At 39.5% G+C, this 17,171-nt stretch overlaps 1 protein-coding gene across 1 annotated transcript in view; it reads right to left on the reverse strand.

Moving 5' to 3' along the window:
- LOC139733325 (putative ferric-chelate reductase 1) overlaps nt 1-5,519 on the reverse strand; it is a 45,329-nt gene extending 39,810 nt beyond the window's left edge. Inside the window, exons 1-4 of the mRNA XM_071644163.1 lie at nt 5,391-5,519; nt 3,323-3,505; nt 1,703-1,804; nt 217-376 (exon numbers count right to left, since the gene is read on the reverse strand). Coding sequence (XP_071500264.1) covers nt 217-376; nt 1,703-1,804; nt 3,323-3,505; nt 5,391-5,519 — 574 coding nt within the window. The remainder of the gene's footprint in view (nt 1-216; nt 377-1,702; nt 1,805-3,322; nt 3,506-5,390) is intronic.
- Between the last annotated feature and the right edge of the window lie 11,652 nt (nt 5,520-17,171).

A 17,171-nucleotide genomic window follows, 5' to 3' on the forward strand; every position in this document is an offset into this window, starting at 1 on the left:
CATTATCATTATCATTATCATTATCATTATTATTATTATTATTATTATTACTATTACTATTAATATTATTATTATTATTATTATCATTATCATTATCATAATCAATATCATCATCATCATCATTATTAACATTGGAGCATGCAGAGTCACTGTACACTGAAAGAATGTGGCGCACAGTTTCTGAAGTTGGTCAAAAGTTACAAAGATCAGACGTACCGTCAAACCCGTCGTCTTTAGCCATGATGAGATAGGATATGGTTTCGTTTCCGCTAACATCGTAAAATTCTGCATCCCCATCATTCAGAGACATGACGCGGCGAAACTGGCATCTCAGTTCCCCATCAACGACCTCTGCCTGAAAGTCGGGAACTCCTTTCTGTCGGGCAAAAGAAGAGATGGAACATGGAAGAGGTTCAAGAATTATCTTAATAGATGGTAAGAAAATAGAGCATACAGTACCTTTTATATTTTCCAAATGAAAATGATGCTACAAAGGATTTCATACCTCTTATCTCAGTTGCAAGTCACACCAAGTTATTATCACAATACATCTACAGCACAGACCTAAGAACACTGAAAGCAATTTCTAAACAGCTTATTTGGCTTATTTTGGTCTCCACGGGACCCATTTTACAGCACTCTCTATTGGGCTCTAGTATCCAGGCACAAACCCTTGTTGGTCATAAAGGAGTCTGTGCAAAGACTACTACATGCACCACTGCACTGGCAATGTAGCCTTTCCCAGGAAGAAGCTACAATACAGGGCCTATGTATGGGACAGTGCCAGTGGTGCACATAGTAGTCTTGGCACAGACTCCTTTACAACCAACAAGGGTTTACGCCTGCAAACTAATTGGGCACCACCACAATTTGCCCACATTATCATTTTCTCTCCCTTTGACGATTCCTGTCAAGTTTGATCAAAATCCAGGGGACCAGGGCCCCGTCTTATAAAGACCTGTGATTGATTCAAATCAATCACAACTTTACAATTGAATGCAAATCCATCTTATAAAAAAAGTTATGATTGAAATTAAGACGGAGAACTGCAATCAATCAATCACAGGTTGCGACTGATTGCAGCTTTCTAAAGATTTGTGACTGATTGATTTCTATCACAAGTTTTATAAGACAGGGCCCTGTTTTCAAGAAGATGATGAAAACATGCAAAAGTTTACACAAGATGAGAGTGAGTGATTGCAATACCTCCCCTGGGCCATTCAGCATAAAAACAAAGGAACATAAAATCAAATGGCAAAATCAGAAATTTATTTAAAAACTTGACAAGTGCAAATCCTATGCACACTACAGCTGTAGTTCAAGCTTCAAAAGAGCACAAAAACTTGAACTTCAGAAAAAAAACAACACTTAAATTCATTTCGAAATATGACTTTTTTTGTACTACTCCTAGATCTGGAAAAGAATGGTTCTCAGTTTGGATTTCAAAATTGAGTGTGGATCTGGTTAAGCACAACTTACGGCTGAAGAGGGCTACCTGTGGAGGTCTAGCACAGACAGAGCTGCAAAGTACATAGGCTAGTAAACAAGGGTTTAGCAACTCGGTTCAGAAAGAGGGCGTGCCCATGTGAACTGGATACGCCCAGTCCTAGCAAAATAAGTCTGGTCTCACAAAAGATGGCAAAAATAGGGCGGGTAACGGCATACTGCCAGAAATGCTGCTCATATGCTAGATATGTCTTACCAATGTACGTGGTTCTGCACCCCTTCCCACAGCAGGTGTCCAGTATCGCCCAAAGGATGCGGTCCCTGCATCCAAGGTGCATGCATAGACGTCGCCACTCATCTACATGAAGTCACAAAGGGGAACAGAGACAGTAAGAGAACCCTTCCATTCCAAAGAAACGAATCAATAACTCCCCATCAAAGCTGAGTGAACACAATCTCTCTGCTAGAGCTGTTGATGCTTTACTGGACTTATTACTGGCCAAGGTTGACAGGGTAGTGACGGGGTAATGTCCGGGTAATGCTAGGGCAGAATTTGGCAAAAGTTACAGCGACAACGTCAGAGCCACATTTGAGGGGACAGTTTTAACAGGCAGGGTGAAAAAAGATTACCCTGATGCTACCCGGACGTTTGATTTGATTTGATTTGAATTTATTTTCAGTTAAAAAGTCACATTACATATAATCATTGCATAAACAAAATAGTACATAAAATGAACAGAAAGATAGCCCTACTAAGCTATGTTTGTCATAACACAGCTGTTTTCCAGAGGGGTCCTAGAAATAACAATGTTGTGATACACCAAATGATAAAGACATGAATTACTAGCACATAATAATGAAGAGAATCGATAAGTCTTAAATCAAACCAAAAATTCAAGTTGCCGCACTAACTCTAGTTTGACAGACTCTGTTAAAGGGATGGTACAGTATTGGTGGAGATGAGAATTGGGCGTTTAACTTTTTGCGAGATACCAAGAAAACACTTATGAAATAGTACAGAGCATACCATTTTAAGAGGAATTCAAAGTTTATTTGATGAAAATCAGGTTTGGAATGACTGAAACATCCAAAAAAAAAGTAAAACAAAGCGATCGTAATAAAGTGTGGGTCCCACACTTGTTAGAATCGCTCTGTTTTGGATATCTCAGCCATTTCAAAACCAATTTTCATCAAATAAATGTTGAATTCCTCATGGAATCATTATGCTCTTTCATATTTCATAAGAGGTTTCTCATTATCTCACCAAAAAAATGTTAGAAACCTGAAATTAGGTCTCAACCAAAACTGTACGATCCCATTAAAATGGGGCTTCAGAGACCTTTTCAGAGCATAGACATGACAGCATGTGGTAAGAATGCAGTATATCTGTTTGTGCATTTCAAACCTAATCACCAAATAACAACACAGTGGCAGGACATCCCTGGCCTGAAGTTGTCACTGAAAAATACCACTTTAAAGGGGATGGCTAGTAACTGATCAGTGGGAATCAGTGGAAATGCTGGGGGATGATTGTTCAAATTCTTGTGGGATTCATTTAAGAGTACATTGTATGTCTATTGTGTGAAAATTATTTGCTTCAGAACGGTCTCATATTCAAGTAATGTGCAGTTTAATGCCCCGTCACTGTACAGGCATGCCAGCCTGGAACCATTAAACTGCCCATTACTTGAATATGAGACCATTCTGAAGCAAATACAATAACCACACAAGAATAGATATATAATGTTCTCTTAAATGAATCCCACAAGAACTGGAACAATCATCCCCCGGCATTTCCACTGATTCCCACTGATCAGTTACTATCCATCCCCTTTAAGCACAGTAATAAACCTCTACGGTGTACAAATATACTCACCATATTTTGAGTAGTAGTGATGCCAACGGCCACATAAGCAGAATTGCCCTCCACGCTCCCCCAAAGGGTAAAATTGATGGCATTCTCTTCCGGATTGGGGATCCAGGATACCCTCGTTCCAGCTGCTCCGTCACAGAAGAAGCAGCCCCGTACTTCATTGCAGCCTTCATCACTGAATGGATCCTATCACAAGAGATAAAACAAAGGGCTGAGAGAAACAGTGACATAAAGAGACAGTTCACACTCACATGCATCAAATTTACTCTACACAGATTCTAATAACCCGTAGAGGACGGACTGATTTTGCTACAAACTGCATTTCCCATTATAAACACCAACCTGAGTATACACTCCAGACTAGTCTGAAACGGGTTAATAATCAGCTTCTGCACATCTCAGCCAAAGATTTCAAAGAAAAACATTGTGTGAAACTAGAGGAACGTTGTATAGTGACATTGACCCCGTTTACAGTGCGGGGCTGGGCCGAGCAGCGGCCGAGCCCGGCCTCAATTGCGGGGCCATGCCCCGCCATTCTGTCCATTTACAGTGCCGGGCTCGGCCCAGGCTTTTAATTCAAACCTCCCAATATTTTGTTGTAGTGGCACTCTGCTTGTAAACAAACACAATTTGGCATAGTCTGGTTTCCAGACCCTTTGCCAAGTGGATTCCGTGGCGACGAAGTCGCCGTTCGGCAAAGGCCTTCGCCAAAGGAAAAATCCTTTGCAGGACAAAACCACCTTAAACTATACTAGTTTTCGACATTTAGCCAGACTAAATTTGGCACCGTATTTGGCCCAGTTTGTGTTTACACTGAGTAAAGGTCGGGCTCGGCCGCAGCTCGGCTGCGGCCAAGACCACCTCCCAATTTTGGCCCCGCATTTGGCCTTTTGCGCGTTTATACTGAAATAAGGGCCGGCCTTTTCGCTCATGTAAACAGGGTCATTGTCTCACTGTTATAAAAAAATTGCTATTATTTCACAGTCTTGTAAAGAAGTTAACCCATTCTCTATGGGAACCTGGCAGCCTCCCCCATAAGATGATTTTAAATTCTGAAGACAAGTACAAAATGCACATGGATGTGTAGTGAGGTAATGATATTATTGACTAAACCTTACCTGTAATGTGTTGGCCGGTAACAAAATGTTTTTATTTCAGGTCCAACTCTAAACAAAACATCTACCACTCTGTCTCATTGATGTTTACTTCACAATGGAGAAAATTGCACTTGGGTAGAAAGATATTTCTTTTTATTCCTATTTTACAGCACATTTAGCATTACAATGAAGCGACACAGCACTGAGTAAAGATAAATTTTGTAACTTTTATTAATACTGTTATCATGCCTATTGATATCAATCCAACAATGGATAAAGTCATTTATTATTGTCATTATCAATGTTTTTATTGTTTCATATCATCTTTATCATCACAATTATCATCATCACCACCATCATCATCATCGTCATCACCAAAGGAATATGGAAGGAGTGTGTGAAGATCAGATGAATGGCAAAGCCATGATACCACTGGACAGTGTGATTTAAAAAAAACCTGTGGCAATATTAGGCAATCAAATCCTGGGGAATTTTTCACACAGAAATTACCATGAAATCATCACACCAAAAATTACCATCTTGCCAAATGATTTCAATTTGGCACCTCTGAAATTCCCTGCATATTTTTCATCAAAGAAAAATTAGACAAAACTTGATAAAACTGCATAAATAAGAAAAAATGCCAAATAACAAAGTGGATATCAAATTTTGTAAAACACATTGCCAATTTAAGGTTCATTTATAAATTTAGCAATTACAAGGCTTTCTAAAATCCTACAACTGCAAAAGAAAATTATATAAACAACAAAAAGCAAAAATGAAAATTTTGTTTCAAAATTTATCAAAATTTATCTATTTTTTACTTTAAAACTATCAAAAACCAACAATTAATAATCAAAATCATAATAAAAAGATATAGCACCAAATAAACACCACGAACGTGATTTCTGGGATTCGATGGGTCAAGGGAAAGGTACAAGAGGTCAAGACTGACATGCTGTGGGACTTCTTACCGATATACCGCCATCATTGGCATCCTCCTGACCATGAGCAATGACCAGCTGGATGACCAGAAGGACGCTGAGGTGGAGGAGGAACACACGCACGTGTTTCATGTCAAAGGTCTTGATCTCAACCCTCATCTAAGCAGGGAAACACAAACAAACCGACATATGATAAAGGTACGCATGAATGCACAATCATGAGATTATACACACAGCTGTACTGTATACTGTAAACATCCATATTTTCATGCAATCAATTTTTTTTTTTTTTTTCGCTGGGTGGCTCAAAAAATATTTGTGGGTTCTTGAATTCGAGCTGCACAATTGTCAACCCATTCAAACTGTGCAGAGAAAAGTGTGAAGATATTTTTGCGGGTTTTAGAATTCATGCTAGCCAAAACTGAAAGTAGTGCAAAATGCGCACAAATTTATGTACTGCAAAAATTTGTGAATTTAAAGTATATGCTACACTTAATTACACTGTCCATCTTTTCTACAGCGGTTTTATCTTGCTAGAGTTCTTGAAGTTAATAACAGGACAAAATATTGCCTTTCATACCAACACAAAGCATATTATCTCGAAGGACAGGAAATTACTTACTTTGTTTCTTGGAAAGAAAAACGCTTGATAATGTTTCTTCAAGCCATTGCTGCAATGGTTCTCGATTGATACATTCAACTGATCCTAATGCTGTCTTGAAGTCTAGGTATAGTAGTTGCTAGTACCACGGAGGTGAGAGAATAGCTTTAAAACACTATGAAATATATTTTCAAGCCTGAGCAACTGTTCTGTCTCATATTTTGAAAGCATTTAAAGTGTTCGATCAGGAGTGTGTCATTGGAAATGCTTTTTATGGACACCTTTTTTTTTTTGAGGGAGAGAGAGAAAAAAAATGCTTTGTCATCTTTGAGAAATATTGCTTTGTCATTCACCATAAATAATACATTCTGAGTTTACTTCACTGATTTTTTTTTTCTAACAATTTAATATTTGGGGTATATTTTCTTCCAAAAATATATACTTATGAAATATTGGAATCTTTGCCCATCAAATGGGTTTACTCATATCGAGACTCTTTTAGCATTCAGCTGACCCAAAGTGTAGTGTTTGTGAAACAGTTTCAACTTGATAGTGATAGCAGTGTAATAAGAAGATATGCATGAGGTGAAGTGTAGATCAAAACATCAACATTATCAAATTATTTCTGCCTTTCTTGCAGCATGGGTATCATCTTAACCAAAATAGAAAGAGAAAAAAATCCTCAAGTACTAGTCTTTATTTCTGATTCCCTTGTATACACTCAGTCAAGTCTGTCTTAGCAAAAATCTCCCACACTACTATACGACCACTAAAAACAATGTATTCCTTCTGAGGGGGGGAAAAAAAAAACATGTTACAGAACCTGTCTATAGTGGCCACTATAGACGGGTTTGACTGTTATACAAATGAAACTTACACATTCACTTTGAATGTGTTTACAAAATTATCTTTTTTAATGCTCAAAAAGCAAAGACTCACTTGCCCTCACACGCACACAGTGAAAAAAAAAGTATGATCCCAGTAGCATTGGGGCCTGAGAGCTTGTACAAAACACAGGTGGTAACCCCTATCATTAAGCAATTGTAAGGTACATGTTGTAGCCACCAGTGGCAAAATCTTTCATGTTTGTTTCCTATAGCATCGGAATTTATGCATTTAAAACAAGCTCTTTTATTTCCAGTAAAATATGACGAAACACAACACAGTAGTAGTGTTCTGAATGGGCATAAATGATCTTTTTGGTGTTGGCAGCTCCGCTTTCTGTTTCATGTAGGACATTTGAATACAAAATTCAAACATATGACTTCTTCATGTTTCTCACTGCTGTGAATGGCCTTCATTTCGCTTTTCAGATCAGTGACTGCACACAATGTCAGTCAATGCTAGACTGCCTACTGGGGGACCACACACAGAATGTAGAGCCTAATAATTTTCACAGTATGTCCTTTGTGAGTAAAAGAATGCAGGAAAATTTGAAGGCATTGTGCAAAGAGTTAAATTGCAAGTCAAAGTTCTTAAAGCACAAAGGACTGTGTACCACCCAGTGATTTGCACACACCTGGAGATTGTGATTACAAATGTGTGTGATCACCTTGTGCACAAAAGGATCTTTTAAAGAAATTTACGACACAAACACCATAAGGGAGCTTATGCACTGCAATGTTTAGTCATAACAAGTAGTCTGGTACATTGAGTCAAGTACCACCACTGCACATACACCGGTACATCATTTATTTTGCATAGGTTCTACTTTGGCAAATAAATAAACAATTTACTGATAAATGCCAAATTAACAACATGCCACAATATTACATTGATGTACTGTACAAAAATACCTTGCATTAAAGTGCAAGTAAGACGATATGACTTCAAAGATGAAAATCGCTGTGACTTTACTTCCTGATCACGGATTATAGATGCACACTGTACTTATTTCTCAATCTGCCGACAGTGGTTTTCAACTGCATACCTAATCACTTGAAAAGTTGTCTGACAAATTGTGACTTGCAAAATACAAGCCATAGTGTAAAACCACAAATTTTGTGAGCATAAACACTTTCAAGAATTTTGCGAGGAGCTACCAAACTAAAATGCATCCAAGAGTGTTTATCTGCACAATGCGACTGGTGACTGGCCAGTGGCAATTCACAAAAGTTTCATGCCGCAAGAAAGGCTGTCAGCTCCAATTTTTATTGCAAAAGTTAAATGCCATGAATGTTTCTGGTTTTACAAGTATATGCCGGATCACCGTGTGGCAATAGCAAGTTTTATGTAGCTGTCTCATTAGGTGGGTCTTCATCAGCTCGAATAGCCCGCTATTTCTGATCTAAAGGATTAGCCCAATCAGAAAATAGCCCGCTAATTTTGCAATGAAGACCGAAATAGCGCGCTATTCTGATCGGAAAATAAACCAAAGAAATCTTGGACTTATTTGCAGAATAGCCAGCTAATTTGCAAAATAGCGTGCTAATCTTAACGCGTCTCCATCAACTCGAGCTTAAATATCAGCATCGCATGCGTTGCGCAGCACCACACAAGAACCTAGGCAGTCGGGTCGGAGTTAACAGTGTGTTCACGCCAGTACAGTTCGTTTAAGTGCGCATGCGCAAGCATTGAGCTTTAAACCCGACCGTGCCTGAAGCTCGAGCTGGTGAAGACACTATTGCACATTTCAGCTGACTTATTTCTCTGATCCCCATAAACGTGTTATTCTTCAAGCTCAAGCTGATGAAGACCCACCTATTACTTGGCAGCACATACTGTACAATTTTTACAAATTAAGTGCTTCACATCCCTTGCTTGTGACAGCTGTTGAGCACTATGTAAACAGAATTAAAATATGATTGGAGACTGTGTCAATACTATTACGGAAGATAAATACAGTCTTGTTTTAACTTTAGCAGAGATTGGTAGAGTGGGCTTTACTTGAATCCTATGCTTTTTCCCCTATAGTCATTGCACTTTGCAAACAAATGAAAAACACAAGCGCCAAATGTGTGTTGGGAATCTCTCCCCTAAAAGTTAGATTTGAGAGGTGTGAGAGCATGTCCTAAGAACTCTAGAGAAAATGCTATCCCATCACAAAAAATGCAGAAAACTGTGAAATATCAATTTCAATAAATCAGCACACACTAGCGCGCGCTGCAATAGTAGCCACATCTGAAAATAGTAGCCGTGCGTAGACCATCGGTGTGTGCATATTTCCTTGGTTCACCTCCGTTTGCATACAGCTACATCGAATACTGTCTGTAGGTATCGCCTCATCGAGCCATAAATGCATCCACATGAGTAGATGCTGCCGCGGCTGCCTGGTCAGTAGTGAGTTTTCGCAAGCATGACGCGGGCCAGTAGTTGAGCGTGCCATGTGCAAAATTTGCTTTTGCGCATGACCAAATACGAGAAACGTCCCTTCCTGGGGAAAACAAGTACTGTACTCGGCCAGAATAGCATTCGATCCCGATGCTGGGCAGGATTGAGTCAGCCAGCGAGCCAGCCAGCCAATCAGCAATCTTGTCCCCACGCCTCCGTCCTAACATGAAAGCAAAACTGCTCATATGGGGATGGGAGTCCCGAGTACGGGGACTGTCACAGCTGATTGCTTCCGCGTACTCTCGGTCTTCCCGTTATGTAGCGAAAACTCCCTAGTGGCCCTGCACGGCAGCACCAACCTATACTGTAGCTGCGTACGCCAGACGACTAGGTACTCTTAGATCAAGGCGCATGTAATTTTTGGCATTTTAGAGATTGCTCTATGTCTCTTTATATATTGCTATATCTCTGTATGTGAGTAACGTTGCACTCTTATATTTCATAGGGATATTACCAGTACAATAACCTACAATGTCAGAAAACTAAATTCTGTGTACAGATCAACTTTAACCTTCACACTGAAAACATACTGTATTTATAGCTAGCCAGTATACCATTTCTATTCTTATTTTTGTTTCATTATCAGTAAGGTATGTTTTCTTTTTTGTTAATCTTGTTTGCTTGGATAAAGTTTGTTTGAATTCTACTTTCAGTACCACTCCTCCTGTTCAAAGTCCCCAATCTAGGCATGTTCACAGACCCATAATTAGTATTTAGTTGCTTCGATTTTGTTTTTGTTTTTTTAATTGATTTTAAAAGTATGAAGCAATTCTTCCATCCCATAATGCAACTTGCCACAATAAGTCTACACATGCAGAGCTCTTTATTTGCAGCCAAGGGATTTTTCTTTTTTAATCTGTGTGTGAATGGTGGCAAATAAAGATTATAAAATAGAATCACCACAATCAATGTAATATGATTTTCTGTTTATATTCTATGTCCACTTGTATTTTATGCTGAATTGCCAAATAAATAAATAAATAAATAAATAAATAAATAACGATGATGATAATAATAATAATAATAAGAAGAAGAAGAAGAAGAAGAATACAGATTGATTTTTGCATCTCTATGTAAAAAGCAGAAACTCCTGCGTGTGAATGCGGCTTCTGTTTGTTTGACAGTACAGGTACTCTGTCTATTACAGCCAACTTGAAGATGACGTGGAATAGCGCTTGAACCCTTCACTGTACTCTGAACATCTGCACAATGATGTGTGTATAGGAGATAGAGAGGGGTGGAGACACAGACAGACAGATGGACAGACAGACAGACAGACAGACAGACAGACAGACAGACAGACAGACAGACAGGGGGAGTTCAGGTCGTAGAGAGTAAAAACAAAAACACACACTATGACCTTGTCACAAGGGAAGTCAGCGATGTGATCAAAACATAACAACCACAACTGAATCATAAACTCTGATATAATATCCCGCCCGAATCCTACTTGGGAATATACACCTACCCACTTTTTTTTTCCCCTAATAATAAAAGTTTATGGCACAGCTAAAATCCTTCACAGCTGTCAGATCAAGTTTAATCAGGATGACTCCATATAGAAACTTTGATAAGATAACGAGTCATTTTATACACTGTATGAAGTTCTATAGGCCTTCATATCATGCTGTAACTGACACCTGGACATCACTATTAAACAAGCTCTAGCTGCAAACATACATGTAGCTGTATGTGGATCTATGAAAGACAGTTTCTTTTCATATAATATTTAACAGCTAAAATTCTATTTTACTCCACGATTTTATCATTCATTAATTCCCACGCATTGTCCAATCGCAAATATTCAAGTGAAATGATACTAAAATATACCCGGGAGGTGAGAGATTTTAATCTCAACTCCCTAAATATACAATATACGCAGCGATATACTGTATACGCTGTTATTTTCGAGTACGGATATTTTCACGACTGAGGAGGTCACAGACATTTTCGCAAGATGTTGTTTTTTGCGAATTGACGTAGAGGCCTACATATAAAGCGCACTACTACCTAAGCGTAAGGTGACATTTTCGCATGTTGTTAAATTCGCGGTCCAACTGAGATTCGCGAAATTCGCGGAAATTAAACCCTCGCGAAAATAACAGCTTATACAGCAGATGAGTCAAACACAGTTCGAGGGAAACCCAACAATCTGTTCGAAAGTTATGAATTCTTCAAATTTAGATGCTGCCATCCCTGGATTGCAGCAGTTCCTGATGATACAAAGAAAATATATCAGAACATACCAGTATTTTCACTTCAGCACAGGGGAATAATATTACCCTTACACATTTGTCTATTAACGAGTCAAGGAAATAAAACTTGAAATTTTTTGATAGAGGAAAAAATACTGTAGAATTACAGTGAATTTATTCAGATCAAGAAAAAATTCTATCATTCTCAGTTCAAAAAGGAAGCATATTCTTATTAAAGTGACCTGGGGTCAGCTTCTTATTTCTTTTGTAAAAACTTTAAGATGTGATATTGCAGGAATTCATACATTTTTTTGAATGGTGGGAGACATCATTCTCCAACCATGTAAAATTTTGTGATGTTTGCAAAAGGGATATACAACCTTTAAAGGTGTTTTACTTCGCTTTTAGCCAAGTAAGATGCTCCCAAGTTAGAATTACTAGATAAGTTTACCTTTGGGAACAGTGATTTCAAAAATGTTCAAGATTTCACATTTGATGCATGTGTGTAGGTCTGTTGTATCACAAAACATCCTACCATACTACATTTTCACAATAAAGCCTAAAATATTAGAAGATATCCGTGTTTTTCTTAATAAACTGTAACTGTAAACGGTTTAGCCTGGAAACATTTTTATTATAACTATTGTTCACATTTTGTGTATTTGACAACACTTAACATCAATTGTACGGATTTAAATTTTCAAAGTGGCTGTTTCTAGCCCTAGCTCACATGTTAGAACTATTTTAGCACTAATGTTAGGTTTTTGTTTCATCTGCAAATGGGAGATTATTCTTTTAATAATGGAAGATGAGAAGGCATTCCATATTATCAAAGAAGATCTGCAAATCTGCAAAATATTGACAGTGTAATCTCTTCCATGTGTAACCTACAATGTAGTGAGTGCTGTCAATAGTTGATTGGATGTTTAAAATCTTATATGAAACTGGTTTAGTTATGAAAATTATAAGCACACTTTAATAGAATAATCATAGCAATAATCAACACACAAACAAAAAAATCTCTGTGTAAGAAAGCACAAGGCAGAAGAATCTCAACTGGAGTTGAATGTTAGTGTACTGGTAAGCATATGCTTTGAAGCACATTATTTGCTGATGGGTGATTCTATATTCTAGGAGGCTTGCGCCAGAGGGCACTGCTGGATCTCTAATGGACCATGTTGTGTCCTTTATGAAGTGAATTCTTTATTAAAGTTGATCAAGCTTGCAAGGCAAGTTCATCATTGCAACCATGTAGAGTTTCCCACCTGCTATCAGAGGGGAGGGAGAGAGATAGACCTTGCTTTCACAGGTAGAGAGTGTGCTTAATTTGAAGCACGACTGTCATAACAAAGAAGTGTGTTTCAAATTAAGCATTCTCAGGGATGCCAAGTTCAAAAACATTTTATGAGTGAGATTTTCATGACTCGGCATCTCGGCATGCGAATGTGCGCGCGAGCGAGGGTGTGGGAGGGGTTTTTCCCCCCTGAGGCCTCCCACGGTAGGGAGCTTTTTCAATTTTTAGCTCTTGATGGTGCGATCAGGTGCATTTTTAAGTGACTATTTTTTATTTATTTTGAAAGATAAAAGAGAAATATACCTTCAATTGCAACTATCACTTTAATCTTTTGAGCTATGCTCATTATTATAGGCCCAAGTTGCAGACTTCGCCCAATGAGTGAGAAAAATGGGTGCCATGCGTGAGATCGTGAGATGGCCCCTAAACGCTTGAGTCTCACGCAGAATGCGTGAGACTTGGTAGCTCTGCATTCTTGCCGTGTGAATGCATGCTGGAATTGCGAAGGGTGATTTGAATTGTAATTTTCCAATCGTGCTTTAAATTACAGTATGAAGGTGCTCAATCAAATTTCGCTAGAATTGTATCCACAATTCTAGCAAAATTTGCAGAACGAAACAGCGACGAGAACGTAACTGATTTCAAATTGTATTTTTGGGGCGGAGCTTATGGTGACCTTTCACCTTTGACCCCACTCCTCAAATGCTCGCATACTGCAGTCATAGTGTGTGTTACTTACGCCTCAAGAGTGACTGATGGGAACCTGGAAAGAAGCCAAACCTCGATCCCCTTCTCATTCTGAAATTAAAAACCACAGAATCCGTGAGGCCTCCCTCTGTTGTGTGAACGAATGATGATTTGAATCGTAATTGCAATGGTGTTTGCAATTCCGCATTACAATAATGTTTCTTGATAGGCGACAAAATGTCCAGAGACTCAACTCTACAAATCCTGCACTATCAGCTCACTATATACAAAGTCTATGGTGTGTGCACAATGTAACATCCGCCTGTGTGCAACCATGGACCTACATTGTACAACGATACATTGTAGGTCCATGGTGTAACAGACAGACAACGTAGGCTCTGACACAGCTGTTGTATGGGAATGCTGTTGGCAGTTCACGCCCGGGGTCAAAATAGTCCATAATTCTGATAATAAGAAGAAGGGTTCACAAGCAAACAAAACTTGGGGCTAGCTGAAATGTCAAAACTATTTGAATCATCTTCACTCTAAGGCCTCTCCCCATGTTCCCTAATTATCTACCACTCTGGCACAGATACCTGCACAAAGACAAGTCACTCTACAAGAACGCCTCTCTTCTTGCCACATCTGGATTTATCCTCTGAATGTCTCACTAATGAAGGAATTAAAGGTCTTACTAGGAAACTGCTGGATACGGAACTGCACTGCAGGAAGCTAAAAGCAGGAGTATTGTCGGTTATCACACCAAGCATTCAGGACAATAAGCCAGTTCGGGGTTAGCTATGTACAGATGGGTACAAATGACCCTTCTTCTTTCTCAGTTAAATGAGTTGATTAGGCACTCCACTAGTCTTCAAGCAACAGAATGCATAGCTTGCCAGACATAGCAATTTATGGAATTCATCAATCATGTTCAAACAAAGGATGAACTCACATAGACCAGGTGACCAGAATGATCCATCAACTGGCACTTTGGAAAGCATCCATTTTATCATTTTACACTAATGTAATGACAATCATTTTCTTAATATTGCCAAATATTGATTTTGCTGTCAGGTGGATGTGATGGCAAGTGCCACTTACAAGGATTACTTGAATAATCATTACATCACAGATGCTTGCATCTCAGTGAATTTAAAAACCAACATGCTCTGCTGGTACAAATGACCTTTTTCTGCTCATGCTCAAAGTGGAACCCCGAACTGGCTTATCAATGCCTTGAAATAGCACTACTAAATGACATCAATGGCTGGCATCACTCAAAAGTGAGATTCACAATGAAGTAAATTACATCATGTAGCATTATATCTCGAAAGAAAAAGTCTTGAAATCTCAAGATTTGCATCACTATGCAAACTGTCTCAAGATTTTTGCCGGCGTGGAGGTAAACATGCTATAGCACAATCAGTATCGTGATCCAAATCCCACAAAATCCTGCAATTATTTTGGAATTATCTAGATGATCTTGAGCACAATAATTCCCACCGCTGGAAGTGTGTAAATGTTGGAGCAGAGAACCTCAAGTTTTTTCGTTTTTAAATCCTATCATTCAAAACTCAAATCACAACAATGCATTAGCACGAGGGAAAGGGTCAGTAGTAGATTTTTGGCATGACATTTTTGGTCGACAAGTTATCGCATACGGCAATTAACAGGATATTCCTGTCCATCTGAACAGGCACAAAATAATGGTACCCAGGTATTTGGCTCACAAATCATTATCCTGCTATTTCATCAGTGTGAATGCAACTATAAGAGATTGTAGCACAACAAAGTCTAGTACAATCCTGGCAACAATCAACACACAAATTTAAAGTGTGATTGTGTGAATAATAAAAGATAAGAATGATTCTAACCCTATGTTCAGACGATCCCCGCTTTGCGGGGGCAGTTTGGAGAGTTTTACGGTCGACCGTCCACATATCTATGCATTGAAATCCCCCGCTGACAGGGGGACAAAATCACGGCTGGTGGTTTCAGCTGTGTGTTAGGTCACCGTACGTGGCGTTGTAGGGCGCGCGATTGCAAATTTATACAATATTACTGTAGCAACATGTACAGTGCCTGATTGCCTACTTCGCCACCACATTTCGAGTATGCGCACTTCTGAGGAAAACAGCTGCGCGAGAGATCAAGGTCAGTCCCCCGCCAGAAATTTGTTGCCAGACTTGGCGAGATTGCCGGGGGAGCGGGGAATGTCCCACCGAGCGTTCACACGACGGGATTGCCAGAAGTCCTGGCAAACGAGACATTCCGGGGATCGTCTGAACGCAGTGTAAAATGACAACATGCAGATAACAATAACAAACCAAATGAAGAATTGAAATAGCTTGTAATTGAATTCTTGTAACTTTTCATCCTTTTTATAATCACATTCAGTCACCTGAATGTTTACGGTACTCAACATCTTTATGCTGTTCACATTTTTTTAGTTTTATAAATGTAACATCTTGTCAATGAATGGGACAATTTGATGTGTACTGAATGAATCTGCATTATCCTCCCTTAATCTCCCACTCCCACTGTGTGCAAATACAAAAAGGGCTAATTCTTTCAATTCAAACACTGCTATCGCAACGCTTAACACCAGTTGGCACCGGTCTGACAGTCCCAGAAAATGAAAATCACTGTCAGGCCAGTAACTGTACATGCAATTCCACCTTCCATGCATTCTGGCAGACTCTTACCTGAGAACATTGGAAACTTAGGTCTGCATATGGATTCCCCCCCCCCCCCCCAACTCCAGGGAGGGGGGGGGGGGGCAGGCAGCCCTAGATCTGCAATGAACAAACTTGGAACTTAAAAGTCATCAGTGTACAAACTCATGGTATTAACTTTGCTTTATCATTTCTGGTTCTGGAGTAGAAGATTTTAAATATTCCTTAATGTGGGGGGCCCTAGGGGCCCCCAAGAGGGACATGATGCCCATTTGAAGGAATTGAGATTCTATCCCCCTTGGGATGCTAGCTGCTAAGTTTGGTCGAAATTCATCATGAGGTTTTAAAGAAGAAGATGAATTCAGGCCCCATTAGGACCCATCCCAATCCCCTCTCCTGGGTGGGTCGGGGGGGGGGGGGGGGGGCACCCCTGATTCCGCCAATCCTATGAACAAACTTGAAACTACAGTCATCAATGTGCTAACTCACAGTATTATATAAGCCCTATCACTTCTGGTTCTAGAGAAGATTTTTAAAGGTCCCTTAATTTTAGGGGGTTTTGGGCCCCCCGGGGGCCCCCCAGGAGGGCCATGATATGGTGCCCATTTGAACAAATTGAGATCCTTAGATGTACCTACCAAGTTCAGTGAAAATCAGACATGGGGATCTCAATGTGAAGATGAAAATGTACAATTTAGGCCCCATTAGGACCCATCCAAACCCCCCTCCCCTGGGTCCCAAGGGGGGCACGCCTGATTCCCCCATGAACAAACTTGAAACTACAGCCATTAATGTACCAACTCATAGTATTAACTAAAGCCCTATCACTTCTGGTTCTAGAGAAGAAGATTTTTAAAGATTCCTTAATTTTAGTGGGTTTGGGCCCCCTGGGGCCCCCCAGGTAGGCCATGGTGAAAATCGGTCATGGGGTTCTCAAGAAGGAAGATGAAAATGTAAAAAGTTTATGCACGACGGACGGCGCACGCTGGACGAAGGGCGATCGCAATAGCTCACTTTGAGCTAAAAACT

This window comes from Diadema antillarum, unplaced genomic scaffold (genome assembly GCF_040938485.1).
Source record: "Diadema antillarum isolate AM-2024a unplaced genomic scaffold, OU_Dant_1.0 seq00000471_RagTag, whole genome shotgun sequence".
Lineage (NCBI taxonomy): Eukaryota > Metazoa > Echinodermata > Echinoidea > Diadematoida > Diadematidae > Diadema > Diadema antillarum.